This window comes from Amblyomma americanum, chromosome 2 (genome assembly GCF_052857255.1).
Source record: "Amblyomma americanum isolate KBUSLIRL-KWMA chromosome 2, ASM5285725v1, whole genome shotgun sequence".
Lineage (NCBI taxonomy): Eukaryota > Metazoa > Arthropoda > Arachnida > Ixodida > Ixodidae > Amblyomma > Amblyomma americanum.
Window position 1 is genome coordinate 41312181 of NC_135498.1, and position 15222 is coordinate 41327402.

General features: G+C 43.1%; 1 protein-coding gene across 3 annotated transcripts; it reads left to right on the plus strand.

The window, feature by feature from the left end:
* The first annotated feature begins 154 nt into the window (after positions 1-154).
* LOC144121084 (sin3 histone deacetylase corepressor complex component SDS3) lies at positions 155-13016 on the plus strand. 3 transcript variants are annotated; one of them, XM_077654028.1, is made up of 10 exons: positions 155-452; positions 1036-1105; positions 4410-4557; positions 5786-5942; positions 9522-9641; positions 9888-9949; positions 11667-11700; positions 11785-11869; positions 11934-12018; positions 12672-13005. In XM_077654028.1, exons 1-10 carry the CDS (start codon positions 320-322, stop codon positions 12768-12770), a joined length of 993 nt encoding a protein of 330 aa, XP_077510154.1. In that variant the 5' UTR covers positions 155-319; the 3' UTR covers positions 12771-13005. The 3 variants fall into 3 exon arrangements, with proteins under 3 accessions (XP_077510154.1, XP_077510156.1, XP_077510155.1); XM_077654030.1 differs by having other exon boundaries at positions 9546-9641; XM_077654029.1 differs by lacking the exon at positions 155-452 and adding an exon at positions 523-701 and having other exon boundaries at positions 12672-13016.
* Positions 13017-15222: the final 2206 nt, after the last annotated feature.

The window sequence follows — 15222 nt, forward strand, 5'->3', positions numbered from 1 at the left end:
GCGTGTCTTAAGCTGGGCGCTGTTACAGTAAAAATAATAATAAGACAGATAAAAAATAATTTTCATCAAACTATTATAGTAGCTGCACGACAGCAAAAGGTGTTATGTGTAAGCAAACGGTTAATGACGTCACGATTTTTTTTGTGCCATAGTTTGCTTTAGCCAATCGCAGCATTTGTTGTCATTCAGTGGCTGAGCTCGGACAGCCTCGGGCGAGTTAGCTTGCTTTTTCGTCTTCACCTGCGTTTTCGTTTTTCGCGCGTGACGGGTAGTTTCTGCCCGTGAAAAAAAAGAAGAAACCCGGAGGGATCTCGTTGTTATGATGTATCTGCAAGACCTGGCAGACTTCGCATCCATGCATAAAGATGGCGGGAACGACGTCGATTGCAACGATGACAACAGCATCGACTGCGACGACTTTCTAGATCACGACGACAGAGACTCGGACGAAGGTGGGCAAGAGGACATGTGAAGTGCACACGCGTTTCTCTTCTTCCCTCACTTGCCGGGAAGTGCCCCCGCCCACCCCACTCGTCTCTTAGCTCCTGAGAAACAGCCGGTGTAGGCTCGGGCTACCCGCATGCTTCTGAACACGGAGTCGAGACGTGGTCAGGGAAGCCATGTTACGAAAGTCGTTCCACCGAGATCGGGAGCTGAGCAGCAGTTAGCCAGAATGCCGTTTCGAAGGACACAGACCGACGGTATCGTCTCTTCTGCAACTTCCATCGCGCCGGACTTAGCTTTCAGTCGTACTGCTGATGGTGGTTTCTCGGCAGCTTTATCGGGAGCGACATACCCTTGCGTAAACTTGTGATGTTCTCTAGACTTCTCGGCGAGAAGCGAGCATTTTTGTACGGCGTAGAACTCGGGTGATCTTAATTTGCGCAGGAGCTTTGGTATTCAGGGCGGCAGGGGTCGTCGCCGGCTGCGCTGGTTAGGGGCTTTACGCTGGTTTAGTTGGCGGTAATAGCCGTTGGCCCGTGGTGGACCGTTGGTCAGCCGGTTCTTCATTTTCTGATCGCTTGCTCTGTGCAGATACCGAAGATGCAAGCGAGACGGACATGGTCAAGCAACACGAAGAGGAGTGTACCGAGATCAAGGAACAGTGAGTTTGTTTGCTAGTGCATTGCAGAACTGCGGCATAACGTTTTATCTGAGCGTGGATCGTGACAGCCGCCTTCAAATTTAGTTCGCCGTCTCTCATTGCCTGACCTGCGCGACAAGAGCTGCAACGTGTAGCCATTGTCTCGTTTCGAATGCGATCGCGGCAGCGTTTGTTCCTGAGGGAACGAGGCGTCTGGCATGTGGTGGTAGTGCTTCGCATCTGTCGCGCACTTAGCCGCGGTCAGGACTAGTTCCTAGATTGATGGCCTGTTCTCATTACTTGCGCGGTAGATGTTTGGTGGCAGTATTTATTCTGACCTTCTGGAACAGGTAACTGTTGGTTGTTCTTGGTAGCGTGTGGTAGTTGGTAGCACAGTGAACGTGATAATAGCAGTAGGCCAGCAGTGCATCGTCTGCTTCTTCGTCGGTACACTGATCCAATGGCTTGCCACGCGGGTCGCCACAGTAGCCACGATTTGCAACCGGCCGATATCTCGTACACGTGATAAGCAGTTATTCGAAGAAAGAACGTCGCCTGTTATTTTCGATTTTTTTTAAATTTTTAATTCCCCGTTGCTTAATGTGTACAGTGGACAGATTATTTCTTCTGTTTTTTTTTTTTGTCAAGCCACATCTTGCGTTTCGTGCACACTGCCTGGGTATAGTGAACTAGTATTCTAGTTCACTGTGGCCTGAGATTCATGTTGCTTTCGGAAATGAAATGGCACTTGCATGTCCACAAATGTATTGTGCTTTTCCATTGGTGTGCCCTTTGGGAACTGTTCCTAGGAGTTCTAATGAATATCTTGGTTAGTGTGAAATTGCTTTAGGTTTGCACATTCTTTCACCTGAATGATGCATATTGTCTGTCTATGTTCTCCCACTTGTCAGCTTTTTTTTTCGTTGCTAGCTTTTATACTTGTAATACCTTACATTCTAGTGTTCACCTGCATGAGCGCATAAGCTAGTGGCTGAATGCTCGCCACTAGGTTGTGTTTGTCTCTTTCATCTGCCATTGCTTTTAATTTAATAACACAACTTTGGCATCTTTATGTAATAATTAAAAAATTATTGTTATTTACACTTGAGAGCATCCAGGAGGCAGTGAGTGAAGACAGAAAGGTGGGAGCTCTTGCACAATTGTTCCTGCTAGGCTGGTTTACAATTCTTGCGTTTACTGCGGCACGCTTTGACCTTCATGAAAAATGCGTACACATGATTGTAATTTGAGCGTGTCAGCACTCAGTTCAATTCACCTGCACCAGTTTTTTTAGCGGTTAGGGGCCACAAAACGCACGAAACCTGAGCCCCCTTTTTCGCATGTGGAGGCAATGCTCAAAACTGTCCTTGTGACACCTGTACTCGTCTGAAACAAGCGTGGTCCAGATGATGTGTGCTGCATGGGTGAAATAAGTGCTAAAGGGACAGATTACTGAATTTCAAGCACCCAATTTTTTTCCCCGCAATGGAAACCTTGCTGTCTAAAGTGCTCGATTCCACAACGGTTTCGTTAAAGATGCTGTAGACGATTTTTACTAAGAATTGTTCAGTCAATGCAAATGCCCATTTTTATGCAGGCCGATGCTGGAAACCATGATCAGCGAAAGCGATGGTGATTGCACATTGGCAGCAGCGATGTACAAAGGGCAAAACACATGTTGAGAACGACCGAATTGTGTGTTCCACCCAAAGCCACTGCGACCAGGAAGGCAAAAAAATGGCGATGAAATCCTATGAGTTTAACTTCATATGCTTACATCCAGGCCTTTTTTAACCAAATGTTATTGCTAGATGTCGCGTGTTCAGCCTGAAACATGCCCAGAATGTGTTCTAGACGAGCGTTTTGCGCTCTTTACCAGGGACCAATATAAATCGCACTCCCGAGACAGTGTGTTGTGCACTTCGTCGAAGAAAGTGCCATCTTATGGTGAAACCCTGTCATTATTAGTGTAGTGCATCATATGACCATGTCTCGGTAAAATATCATTGATTTGTTTTAAATGCAGTGTTTTTTTTTCTTCTCGCTCTCCAGTGTGCCCTTCGATGAAAAGCAACGCACCCTTTGCAATGCCGAAGATGTGCTTCTAGCTTTTGTCACTAGATGGGGCCACTTGTGTTGCATTTCTTGGATGAGGTGGTGAACAGGGTACACTAAAGCTTTTGTTGACGAAGCATACATCACTGTGTGGTTAGAGCTTTGGGTGTGGAAACTGAAGTTGATGCAACTCTATGTTAAAAATATCTAAAGTACTGTATTGGGAAAAGAGATTTATATTAGTCTTTGGTACATTGCTTCTGCCAACATGCAATTGCAATCGCTTTCACTGATTATGGTTTCCAGTGTTGACTTACATAAAAACTGGTGCACGCATTGATCGAAAAATTCTTGTTAAACATTGTCTACAGCGTTTCTAACAAAACTGTTGCGGAATCAAGCACCTTGGACAGCAAGCTTTCCAGTGCACCGAAAAAAAATGTGTGGCTTAAAATTCAGTGTTCTGTCCGTTAAAAGTTAAGTATCACTAGTTTAGGAAGCACAAGCGATTGGACGGACCTTCGTGTAAAACTGCATACAGTGTCTAAAACTGTTATGAATGAGGGTTGCCATTAAGCCCCACTGCTTGTTTTTCTGTTTTGAGTTCACTGGTTTGATTCCAGCCATAGTGTCCTCATTTGAATGGAGCCAAAATGCAAAAAATGTCCATGTGTTGAGATTTTAGGGCTGGTTGAAATTAACCTAAACCCTTCCACTATGGTGTGCCTCGTAGGCTGCAGTGTTTCATTCGCTTATGAAAGCCTATTACCCAGTCAGTTAGCGGTTAGCTTTTTCATTTTAAACTTTGTGTCATATGACTGATATGATGTAGATGAGCTGGCTTTATACTTATTGCTGGCTGCTTGGTTCAATTTATTTCTTACCAGAAGGGCTCACTGGGACACATGCTTGAAAAAAAAAAAGACTATGCAAAACATGATATTGTGTTCTGCTCAGTCTTCTTCTTTGTCCCTATGTCTTATTCTGCACAAGAAGTTTGTAGAGGGACTTGGATTTGCATTAGTTCCAGCAATTTATTGCGTGCACTACCATGCAAAACCCTTGTATGTGATTCTGATCTAAGAAGCACTGTGAGGTGCGTCAGTGGCTGCGAATACACTGGTGCAGTTGAAAACGCAGAGTAGGGCAAGCCAGTAGTTTCATGAGCCGAATGGCTCACTGCTTCAGTGTTCCTTGTTTAAAAAAATTTTTGCAAATGTGGGAGCGTAGTCAGAGGTTGATGCCAGATCACTTGCATTGCTCCCCACAGAATGTACAGAGACAAGCTTGCCACACTGAAAAAGCAGCTGGCACAGCTGAAGGAAGAAAGCCATCCTGAGTATCTCAAGCGCCTGCGCAAGATCGAGCAGCTCTACCAGGAGCGACTCTTCATGAATGAAGTCTTCCAATCACACGAGGTGCCTGTTGCTCCCTTGTTATTCATGTGGTCGCCCGGAGTGGTCTAACATAGAAGAGAGCTGTGCTCTTGAAATCATGGTTTTTCTTTACTGAAACCTGTGTGTAGTTTCCAGCCAGCTGGGGAAAGAAACAGCACATCGTCATGTCTGTTTAATTCAACTAGGCACAGCAGGCCTACTGTTTTTACTTGGGTACTGTTGAAACATGATGTAACCAGCAATGAAAACAGGAACAGAAGAGGCAATACACAGTCCTGTGCACTTCCTCTTTTTGTGTTCCCATTTTCATTGCTGGTTACGTTATGTGTGATCCAGAACTAGCTTGCATCGTTACCCTGTTGCACCCTTAAAGCATTGTTACAGGGTGGTTATGCAAGAGAGATGCAGCAGCGCCAAAGGATCAGTGTGCTGTTAGAATATTTGCGTAGGAAAGGACAGTCTTGGGTGGACTTTTAATAACAAATCTTGTGCAACACAAAAATGACACTGCACAAGAGAGTGAATGGGACTTGTGCCATCATGTCCACTTGCTTGTCTATACAACTCTTGTGTGGACCGGTTGGTACGTTCCTTATGAAGTTGCACCTCAAAAGAATAAAGCTACAAGAGACACCAGCAAGAAGCCATGCGCAGTAAAGTTATCGTTGTCACTTCTTTTCCGAGGGGAGTGTGAAAAATTTTGGAGCTTTTTGTGTTGTCCAACTCCGTAGTTGAGAAATTCCAAATAGCTTAGAAATAGAAAATATTGCATTGAGCTGAGCTCAAGCACAGAACCCAGCAAGTGGAATAAAACTTTGTGAGAAAAAGATATTTACTTCACAAAAAGAAAAGCTGAACCATGTGTCTTCTTTCTACTGGCATTTTAAGCTAATCTGGTACTGCTGAAATTTGATTCTTGCAGGCTTTACTAAGCTTCATTTTATAGGCAAGCCAGCCATTGCAGCCTGACCCATGCAGCTATGTGCCAGTAACCTGAGTTAATAATCTAAATTGTCATTGTTCCATGGCTGCAAGTCCTCTCTGCACGCACGTTTTTTGTAACGATATGAACCCTTTTGTATGCAGTGGTTTATGCAGAATGAAAGTTTAGACCGAAACACTTATGGCAGCCTATTCATAAGATGGCCCCATGCTTATCAGTAGATTACACATTTATATCTTAAACGGCTTTTCAAGTTTTTTTGTTTTATCAAAGCACTGTCTGAGATGGCAACTGCATGCTTTTCAGATTGACCGTGTGGAGCGAGAATACATCCACGAAAAGAAGGCAGCTGTCCGGGAGTTTGAGGACAAGAAGATAGATCTGCGGGAATCACTCATCATGGAACTCGAAGAGAAGAGGCGCATGGTCGAGTCTGAGAGGAGCACCATTGAGCTCACCGGAGGTAGGCTTGCCATTCCAGAAGTCTTTGACACACCGTGGCTAGTTACCAGTTATGTATACTATCACAGGCGAGCGTTCTGACCAAGATTTGGATTCAGTGATAAATTGACAGTTGTCTATGCTGAACACTTGTGCCAGAGACTACAGAACACTTTTTTTTTTCCCCCCATATGAGCCAAACTCTGAAACTGAGACTGTGAGATGCTTTGTCTCTAAAGAAGAGCATTCTTTTCTATAAATGCTGAGAATGGATATGGCCAACTCTGCTGCCAACTAAAATAAGCCAATTTGGTTACACCATGCTGTTAGAAAGAATGAATTTCAGATTAAAAAAAAAAAAAGAGCCAAGTACAAGGTTTGTTCAAACACGCATGAGCAAATTCCGGTGAGTCATTAGCAGGCTTACTAGGATGTTGTGTGTTCACAAACCAAGTGCTGCGCTGAGCATTTCCTACGTGAATACTGAGTTTTAGTGGACTATATTTTTTTCTTACAGTTTTGTGGTGGAGGTAAACTAACATAAAAGATTAGGTGACCAGAAATGTCGAAAGACTCAAGAAACAAGCTATAAGCACCGCACAAAGTGTACGATTAAAGTATGTGTTCTCAGACTAGGTTCCGTGTGGGATTTTTGGACTCCCTGAGCACCAAAATCCGCGGGTGGTTCACAGCCTGCAGTTTCTATACCCACTTTATTTTGAGTGCTGACAGCACGTGGTTTTAATATACAGTCAGTCATTATTAACTGAATTTGGTCATTCTTGTAAGAGTTGGGGGTTCCTGAGCACGCATCATTTGAAAGTTGAGGCAGTTTTCCCGGGTCTAAAATATTGACCACCCGTGGACTAAAGAGTTCATAGCGCTGCCTAAGTGCACAACTAATGCGGGGAGGGCCTGTGTTAAGAAGGGAAGAGAGACTTGTAGGTGCATCAGAAACATACAAGATGTAAGCAGACAAAAAAAAACAAACAGAAAAGCCACTAAAGCTGAAAGCCCTTGCTAACCACCTCACAAAGATTGTTGGAGCAACACGGAAACAGCACGATTTGCTGCAGTATTTTTTTAATATGATGAACGGAGAACACGATAGTGAGGCTGGCGTGCCTAGTGACTGTTGCATGTGCACAGAGGGTGAGAGGTCTACTGTGCAAATCTAGCCCAGGCTGCGTGAAGTTAGCAAGGCCTACTGTGAGCATTAGAAGTTAAATGTGCTTCCAATTCGCATTATTTCTTCGGTTTATTGCCAAAATATCAAAAGCAAAGGGCTGAGTTCATGTTTTCCTTTCTTTATGTGCGATATGGAGGTCCCCTAAAATGAAATATTCGCAACAAAATGGTCCATCTATGCTTTGTCATATGTTTGCTTTGTAACACTGTGGGTAATTATTTCACACATACAAATAACATATATCATAAAATATTCCCAGACTCTTTAATTAATAGGTGTGTGTGAAATTTTTATTTTATCCTTGATTTTATGTTAACATGCATTGGGCTCATTTTGAAGGAAAACTCAATTTTGCAAGTTTTGGCAGTGAATGCACCTCCTTGTGAATTCTGATGGTGTGTGTATCTTACAACCACTTGTTTGCAGTCTAAAAAGTTCTGCATGTTTACTCTATCCATTATAACAAACAGCTCGAAATAACACGTGTATCAAAGGATACAAAGACATGTGATGAGCACTGCATTTGTTTGTTATATATACTGCATTTATTTGTTATAACAGACCATTACTAACTTGCCCGACTCGCTGTACTTCTACAACACTCAACGCTCGTTGTGTGTCTTGGTCCTAGTGTTTTCTCGTGGTTTATTATAATGGATCATTAGCAACTCGCTCTCCTTTTACCTTGTCCATTTGTACTGCTTGGTCAGCTAACATTAATCTTTCTTTCTTGTAATGCACATTTTTGCACATACTTGCACATTTTAGTTGGCTCATGCAGTTATGAAAGCACTTGCATGCACTTTTGTTATGGGCAAAGCATTTGTGTTTTGATAAGCCGCACCTTTGGCATTGTGGTTTGTACATTAATTATACTGACTTGGCATGATACATAGCAGTCCCAAAGTTATATGCATGCTTTAGCACTATGCTCAGTTTCATACAGCAGGTGCAACACTGTCAAAGCTAGCGCTCCCATTTGCGCTGCCTGCATCCGCATTCATAAAGTAGTATGTTCCTTGTGGTGCGGAAAAAATTTTTTGCCTGCAGGCTTATTACGGTATACATTTGTCATGAGCTCAGTTAAACGTGCTCTTATTGCTGACGACACTCTGTCGCTTTCTCATGCCTTAGACCACTCTGCCACGAATCAAGCACAGAGTAACACACCTACATTTATTTTTTTGTGCGGACTACTTTCGTACCTTTCACAGTGTTGCATCTGATGTCGTGTGAAACAGAGTATTGATCAGTTTTGCAGCGTGAGGCTTACACCTGTAGCTTATTCAAGCCTGTAGGGTAGCAGAATTGACCATTACTGCATGTGCATATGTAGACGTAGTACCGTACTTGTACACAAGCAGTGCTACCACCAATATGGTTCCACGTAGGCTGGCCTCTTGCAGTCTCAAAAATAGGTATATATTTATATTACCTTAGTAGCACTAACTGACCCAGCAAATAAGGTGTTCACATCTGGTTTGTAAAATGGCAGAAGTGATGTGTGAAAATATAACAGTATGGGGTCGGAAATAAGTTTTTTTTTATCCCTCTTATTAATTTCGCTATGCTCTCCTTCACTGCCCTGAGGGAGGTCTGTGGCTCAAAAAAGATGGAGAATTTAAGCTCTTGACCACTTGTCGTCGTTGACCAATTCTGTGCCATCAGCACCCATCCTCTTCAGTGCAGTACACATCGCCTATGCTTGGTTGCTTGCACACTTGTGGGCTGTAGCACAGTAGTATTTGACACGCGTTCTTCTGCGAAACAGCCGACATGCGATTCCATTAGTTGTTTTTTTACACACCAAGGCAGAAATAATGTAATGGTTCTATTTGTCAGATTCTTTTTGCCGTTTTTCTTAAGATCACCAGTCCCCAAACTGTCAGTAGGACTAGGAATCCTCACATTATTTCAGCCTTATTTCCATGGTCAAGGGGGTGTTTCAAAGAGGCTACTAACTGGGTTTGACAGTTGGGGAAAGCAGACTTGGCACGTGCTTTCTCTGTTGACCATATGATGAGTACAACACTGCCCACCTTTGCTATGGCATTTCTGATAAATAGGAACTACACTATGAGATCTGATGTAAACTGGTAAAGTTGAGGTTTACTGTAATAGTTTAGCTCTGCATATGTGAGCCAACTGCTTTGAAAACAAGTGTTTCATCTTATGTTCACAGGGCAGTTCTAGATAATACGACATAAAGCATTTTTATAGGCAGAGAATAACAAGTGTTATAGTTAAGCTGTCATATTCGTGCAAATATGGTATGTTGTGCATCTGCTTTTTTTTTGGTTTTTCTAGTTGCCTCTTATTTATCTTTGTTATTGCATCTGTTTTCTTTGTCTCAGTTTTCCTAGTTGCCTGTTGTTTTTCTTTGTCAGTAGCACTGAAGTTGTTTCATTTAAGGTTCCAGCTTGCCATGGTGTGCAGATTCCATGGAGGTGAAGTCTGTGACAACTCGAAAGCTACGCAGAAGACCAAACGATCCACTGCCTATGCCTGAAAAAAGGCGAAAGACCTCACCTAATATCCTTTGATGCTTTGGAAGTCTTGGATTCTATTTATTGTTAATTTGAATGATAATGCTAGATATATGCTTAACTCGTGTTGAATATGCATGGCGTAACTTAACACTGTGTCATGACTAGTCAATTTATATGTTGAAGCCAGTGGAGCATGCTGTGGTTATAGAACAGTGCATCGTAGATCCTGTTTTTGCACCTTTTCTTTGAGAAATAATGCGAATGAAAGTTTATCCCTTAACACTGCCACCCCAGCTGAATTTCCTTCTCGACGAGAGTGAAATACTTGATGACTTAAAGATGTTGAACAAGGTATTTGCATCATTTATTCCTTTTCTTCTGTGATGTACTTATTTGTTCCTAGGCTTGTAAAAATTTCCTTGGTACTGAAGCGCTATCATAGCTGTATGCTAACTATGGAGTTTGTGGCATGCAGGTGTTTATGTGCACCATGACAGTACCCACAATGACAGGAGTTTCAATGGATGCCATTAAAATTAAACAAGTGCCTGTGGTGGAGTTGTTTAGTGTGTTTATGTTAGAGGTAAATTAGTTTAATATTTCTAAAAACTTAGTGCAAGATTAGGAGCTTCTACTGCATAAATGGGAGCCTTAAAGGAGTAGACACAGGATATTTTTCAGCGGCCAAAAAAATAATTTGTAATCTAATTTTTTTTTTTGCCTCTGTAGATTCAGTTTTGGTTTCAGTTTCCAAATAATGTTTGCGACATCACAAGTGAGTACGAGATCGTGCGAGGCATACGAGAACTGCAATATAAACTTGCTGCTGTGTCATTTTAATTCATTCAAACTCTTGCGCAAAACTGCTCCAGAAGCGGGAATGGCATCAAGTGAACAAAGAGCTATTATATTGTAGTTTTTGTATGCCTCAGGTAATCTGGTGCTCACTTGTGACGTCACAACTGCGTTTTGAATGCTTAAACCGAAACTGAAACTGCATGAAGGAATTAGTGAAATTATAAGTTTCATGCTGAGTACAGGCGAATTTCATGTGATGATTCTTGCTTGCTAATATTTTCAGCATCATTCAAAAGCAAAATTTCATTACGAAAAGTTTGGTGCCTGTACTCCTTCAACTGTGCCAACGACTTGGTGGTTCATGAGCATCCTCTCTTCTTTGCTACCAGCCATGGTTCCGCAAAAAGGAGAATGCAATGCTATATTTAGGCTGTGACTTGGCATGCATAATACCGTATTTCCTTGCATAATTTGCTCAGCCCTAATCTATTACCCAGTTTATAGATTAAAAACTTTTACTCTCATATTTTATACTACCTGCTGTGCTAGACCACTGGCATGCATGCGGGTGCATGCAAGGCAGGCTTGAAAAGATCGGCGCGGCCACATCACCATGTGCAGCTGCGTAAGGTCTGAGTGGCGAAGAGATTAATTGTGTGCCGCTCATCTGGGTTGTTCACGCTGGTGGTCGCTTTCCCGGACAAACAGTTGCGAGCGCAAACTTACGGTAACTTTTGGCACGCGCCGGAATCTAAGACTACCGAACCATTTGCTGTTCGGTTTGCTGCTAGTCAGCCGCGATGTACTCGAAGGTGTCGTTTTATCACCTTTTGTCTCCATTTGCCTCCGACTGCTGGCTTCATGATTGTGTCGTTGCTCGTTTATGGCTTTGAGCTGGGCAAGTGTCGTCATGCCATCCCGTGGGGAACTACATAATGTGGGGCAGGGCGGGAGAGGGCACGTATGTGTCTTATATTTGAAGTCAACTTTGGGGGGGGGGGCAGCAAAAAAAGTTTTAAGTGATGCGAGTTTGAGGATCGATGTATAGGCGGCAATATAGAGCATTTATTGCACTTTATGACCTTTGTAAGGTTTTTTAGGACGTTTGCAAAATCTTTGCGTAATACACACCCCGATTTGAAACCTTGGTACAAAGAAAACAAACTGCGCAAATTACGCAAGTAAATATGGTATTAGTAAGTAAGCATCAAAGCAGTTCTTTGCCGACAAAAAAAAAAAAGCTCTCATTTTAATTTTTTGCTTTTTTCAGGGAAAAGCACCATCGATCAGCAAGAGAATGGACTGTAAGTTGCATTCAGACAGCTTGTGGCCTACTGAGCCGGTTTTTCCCAGTGCATCTAATTACATCTTGTTGTTTGTTTGCACAGATGAAGAGTATGGAAATGTGGATCACGGCACACACGCGATTGAAGCACGGATAGAAGACGGCAAGCTGTTCTATGAACGGAAATGGTAACTGCTCCTTAAAGCATGCTTTGCCGACTTTATACTGCAGCTCCATCTTTTCTTATTGCAGCTATCAGCGAGGCCAGTCTGTCTGTGTGGATTCAAAAGACATGGGCCGATTTTTTGGGGTCATTTCGGGAATAGGCACGGCAGAGGTAAGATGCTTTTTTTCGAGTCCACCTTTCCTTTCTTCTCTTCTACGCAGCTGATTCCTGATTGTTGTACTTGACAAAGACCACAATATTAACAAAATTTATAGGAAAAACATGAAAGTGTGCATCACAGCTTAATAAGGAATCATTGAAAGTGTAGTACTTTGCACTGTCATGTGGCACAACACACTTGTCATTCGTGCCCATTTGTTGTGCTTGTAAGCAGTTGACACTGTGCTGGGTGACATTTGTGCTTGGTTGTCTGCACAGCTCAGTTTGTTAAAAAAAGGTCGAACTAGTACACTCCTGTCCCTGGCGTCCTTGTTAACCCTTTAACCACCAACCTTGTGCTGCACTCATGGGAGATTGCGCCAATATCGCCATTGACCAGCCACAGTCGTGCGGCCCGATGTTGCATCGCTCCCACTGCCAAAGACTAGTTATGGTGGGAAATTTCATTGGTCGCACTTTTCAACACTAGAGGGCAGCAGTGGTTTTAAGCCTGACAATAGTCATTTTTGCCAGTAATCACCAAACAAAATTTGGCGATTTGGGTATGTTTTTCGGGAATTGATTTGGCAGTTAAAGTGTTGTGTCTTCTTTGCAGATGCTGTTGAATCGTATTAACCAAGCTGTTTTTCATTCTTTCCATCTAGTTTTGGGTAAAGAAGACCAGTGACAGTGGCAAGGTCAAGATCCACCTCTCCCAGCTTCTGAAAGGAAAGGTCATCTTACGGAGGAAGTCAGCGTGCTGACACACTTCAAACAGAACTTCATGTATATAGCACATACCCTTACTGAATTCTAAATAAAGAAAAACTCCAGTGTACATTACCATTATACACAAACACTGAAGTGTTCATGTCACTGATTTCCCCGAGGAGCAAGACAGATCTGTATGTGCAGTTCCCGTCTTTGATGACATCAGCCAATGGGACATCTAGTGTTGAAATAAACCAGCCATGTACGGGCTTGCTGAGCAGTAGTTTGCAAGTTGCCATGGCTGACTGTTTTGCCAAGTTCATATATTACGACATAAAATTTGCATCTCCACTACTTGTTACACCAAGATTTGCACATACCTTACATAAACCAAGTCCTCTTAATCTCGTGGGTATCCATTGCTATGCAAGTGAAGCTTACATGTTACAATCATTCTGTTGCAACACTGTAGCTTTATGGTTGCACCTACAATATACAGTGCTGGATTAAGAGTTTGGCAATCTTAACATACATTACTCCTTTGCTGGAGGTTTCATGGACTGCAGCAAATGCACCACTGATATTCTCAACAAATGCAGTTTATTAGCTTTTTAAGATTCAGGCCATGATATGTATACGCTTGCGTGGAAATCACAAGCGCGCGTAATATAAAGGTTACTCGGAATAATTTACCTACATGAACCACAGTATAACCTCGTTACACAGACCTTCACATTGTCCAAGATTTCAGTCTTTCGTAAAAGAAGTGTGCAAAAAAAAATAAGTAAACGCTTGTTTATTCGACCCCCAGTAATTCAGAAATCTGGATAATTCGAACTGCCAACTTGGTACCGGCCAATGTCTATGTAATCCTATGGCGCCATACGTTCTTTAATTTAGACGCTACGGGTGTCGGAACGGTTAATTCGAACAGAGGCCGCGTCCAGATATAACCAGCATGACAAGAGAGCGTCGAAATAACCCTATTCAAAACCCGAATCCATGTTGCAGAGTCGCTCACGGCTCACGTACCTTAGACAACGGCATGCAACAGCAGACGTGACGAACGGGCGGCCCAGTCTCCAAGAGCAGTCTGACCGTTTAGTTTTGGTTTCACTTTTCCGAGCCTCACGGCAGCCAGCATCAGCCAGCTAACCGTTGTTTTGGACGCTGATTGGCACATCGCTGGTGTTTTCTTTCCTTCCACCCTTTTTTTTTCTTCTACCTGCTTCGGCGCCACTAAGCATTTCCGTCACTTACGGCCACATGGTTCCGTTCTTCTAGTGCGCCGTAATTGCGCGCTTGTCAAGTGCCGTTCGCAGTTCGTGCGGTGCGGTCTCCTCACACGTGACAATCACTTGCGAGGGTTCCGAGCGGTGGTGGCGCAGCTCCAACGCGTCGCAGAGTCAGGGGTACCGGGGATGCCCTTAATTACGATTTTGGAGGATGCTGCTTCGACACTCCCGGCAGTATGCATGCAATAAAGCATTGGTGAAAATCAGTCCATTGCCGCGCCACTCGTATTTCAAAAGCAGGCACCCATTGACCAGTCTTTCATGAAATAAATTTCTGTGGCACAAAGTATTTCCGGGGTCATTCGAGCATTTTTTTGTCTCATGAACTTCAAATTAACGAGTTTTTAATGTAGCAACAGATTTTGATTCACAACCGCAGACGAGTCCGTTATAACGAGTGTTAAGCCATGCATAGCTACAGACGAACCGATTTATTCAACCTGAACACTTGAAAAGAAGCTAAGAAACAAAAAAATTGGTCGATTTGCATAGTTAGGCAAAATCCGAATTAGGTGCGCTAGTGCTGTTTGGCCATTGTTTTGCATCGTTTATCGTCCAGCTGCCACCCAAGTAACGTGACCTTGTGACATCACAACCTGCCAACTGTCACCAAAACAAAGGAGCAAAGGGGAATGCTTTATTATTTGCAGTGTTGATCACTTGGCAATTAAGTTATTTTATTGCTTAATAATAATAATAATTGGTTTTTGGGGATAGAAAATGGCCCAGTATCTGTCTCATATATCGTTGGACAGCTGAACCGTGCTGTAAGGGAAGGGATCAAGGAGGGAGTGAAAGAAGAAAGGTGCCGTAGTGGAGGGCTCTGGAATAATTTTGACCACCTGGGGATCTTTAACATGCACTGACATCGCACAGCACACGGGTGCCTTAGTGTTTTGCCTGCATAAAAACAAGATAACTGATTAGACTGCAGAAGAAATATATACATATACCTGGGCAGGTTACCGACCACTTGGTGGGCAGCCTCCCACAAAGCAGGCTTCAGACAAACACACCAGGGCTGAATGTGGGGAATGGCCACTGCAAGTGCTAGTGCACCAAAAGAGCTGTATGGCTAATGACTTTTTAGAGCGATCCAAACTAAGCCACTGTCATGCACAGAGGTTGCACTGCACATCCATGGAATTCATCACCATTTGAGAGGTGCGCCAACACGAAAGCGAATGCCACTTACCGCAGACTTGCGTAT

Coding starts and splice junctions, on each gene's coding strand:
- LOC144121084 (XM_077654028.1), top strand. CDS start 320: ATGATGTATCTGCAAGACCTGGCAGACTTCGCATCCATGCATAAAGAT. Junction 1,106..4,409: donor TGTACCGAGATCAAGGAACA/GTGAGTTTGTTT, acceptor TGCTCCCCACAG/AATGTACAGAGACAAGCTTG. Junction 5,943..9,521: donor CACCATTGAGCTCACCGGAG/GTAGGCTTGCCA, acceptor GTTTCATTTAAG/GTTCCAGCTTGCCATGGTGT.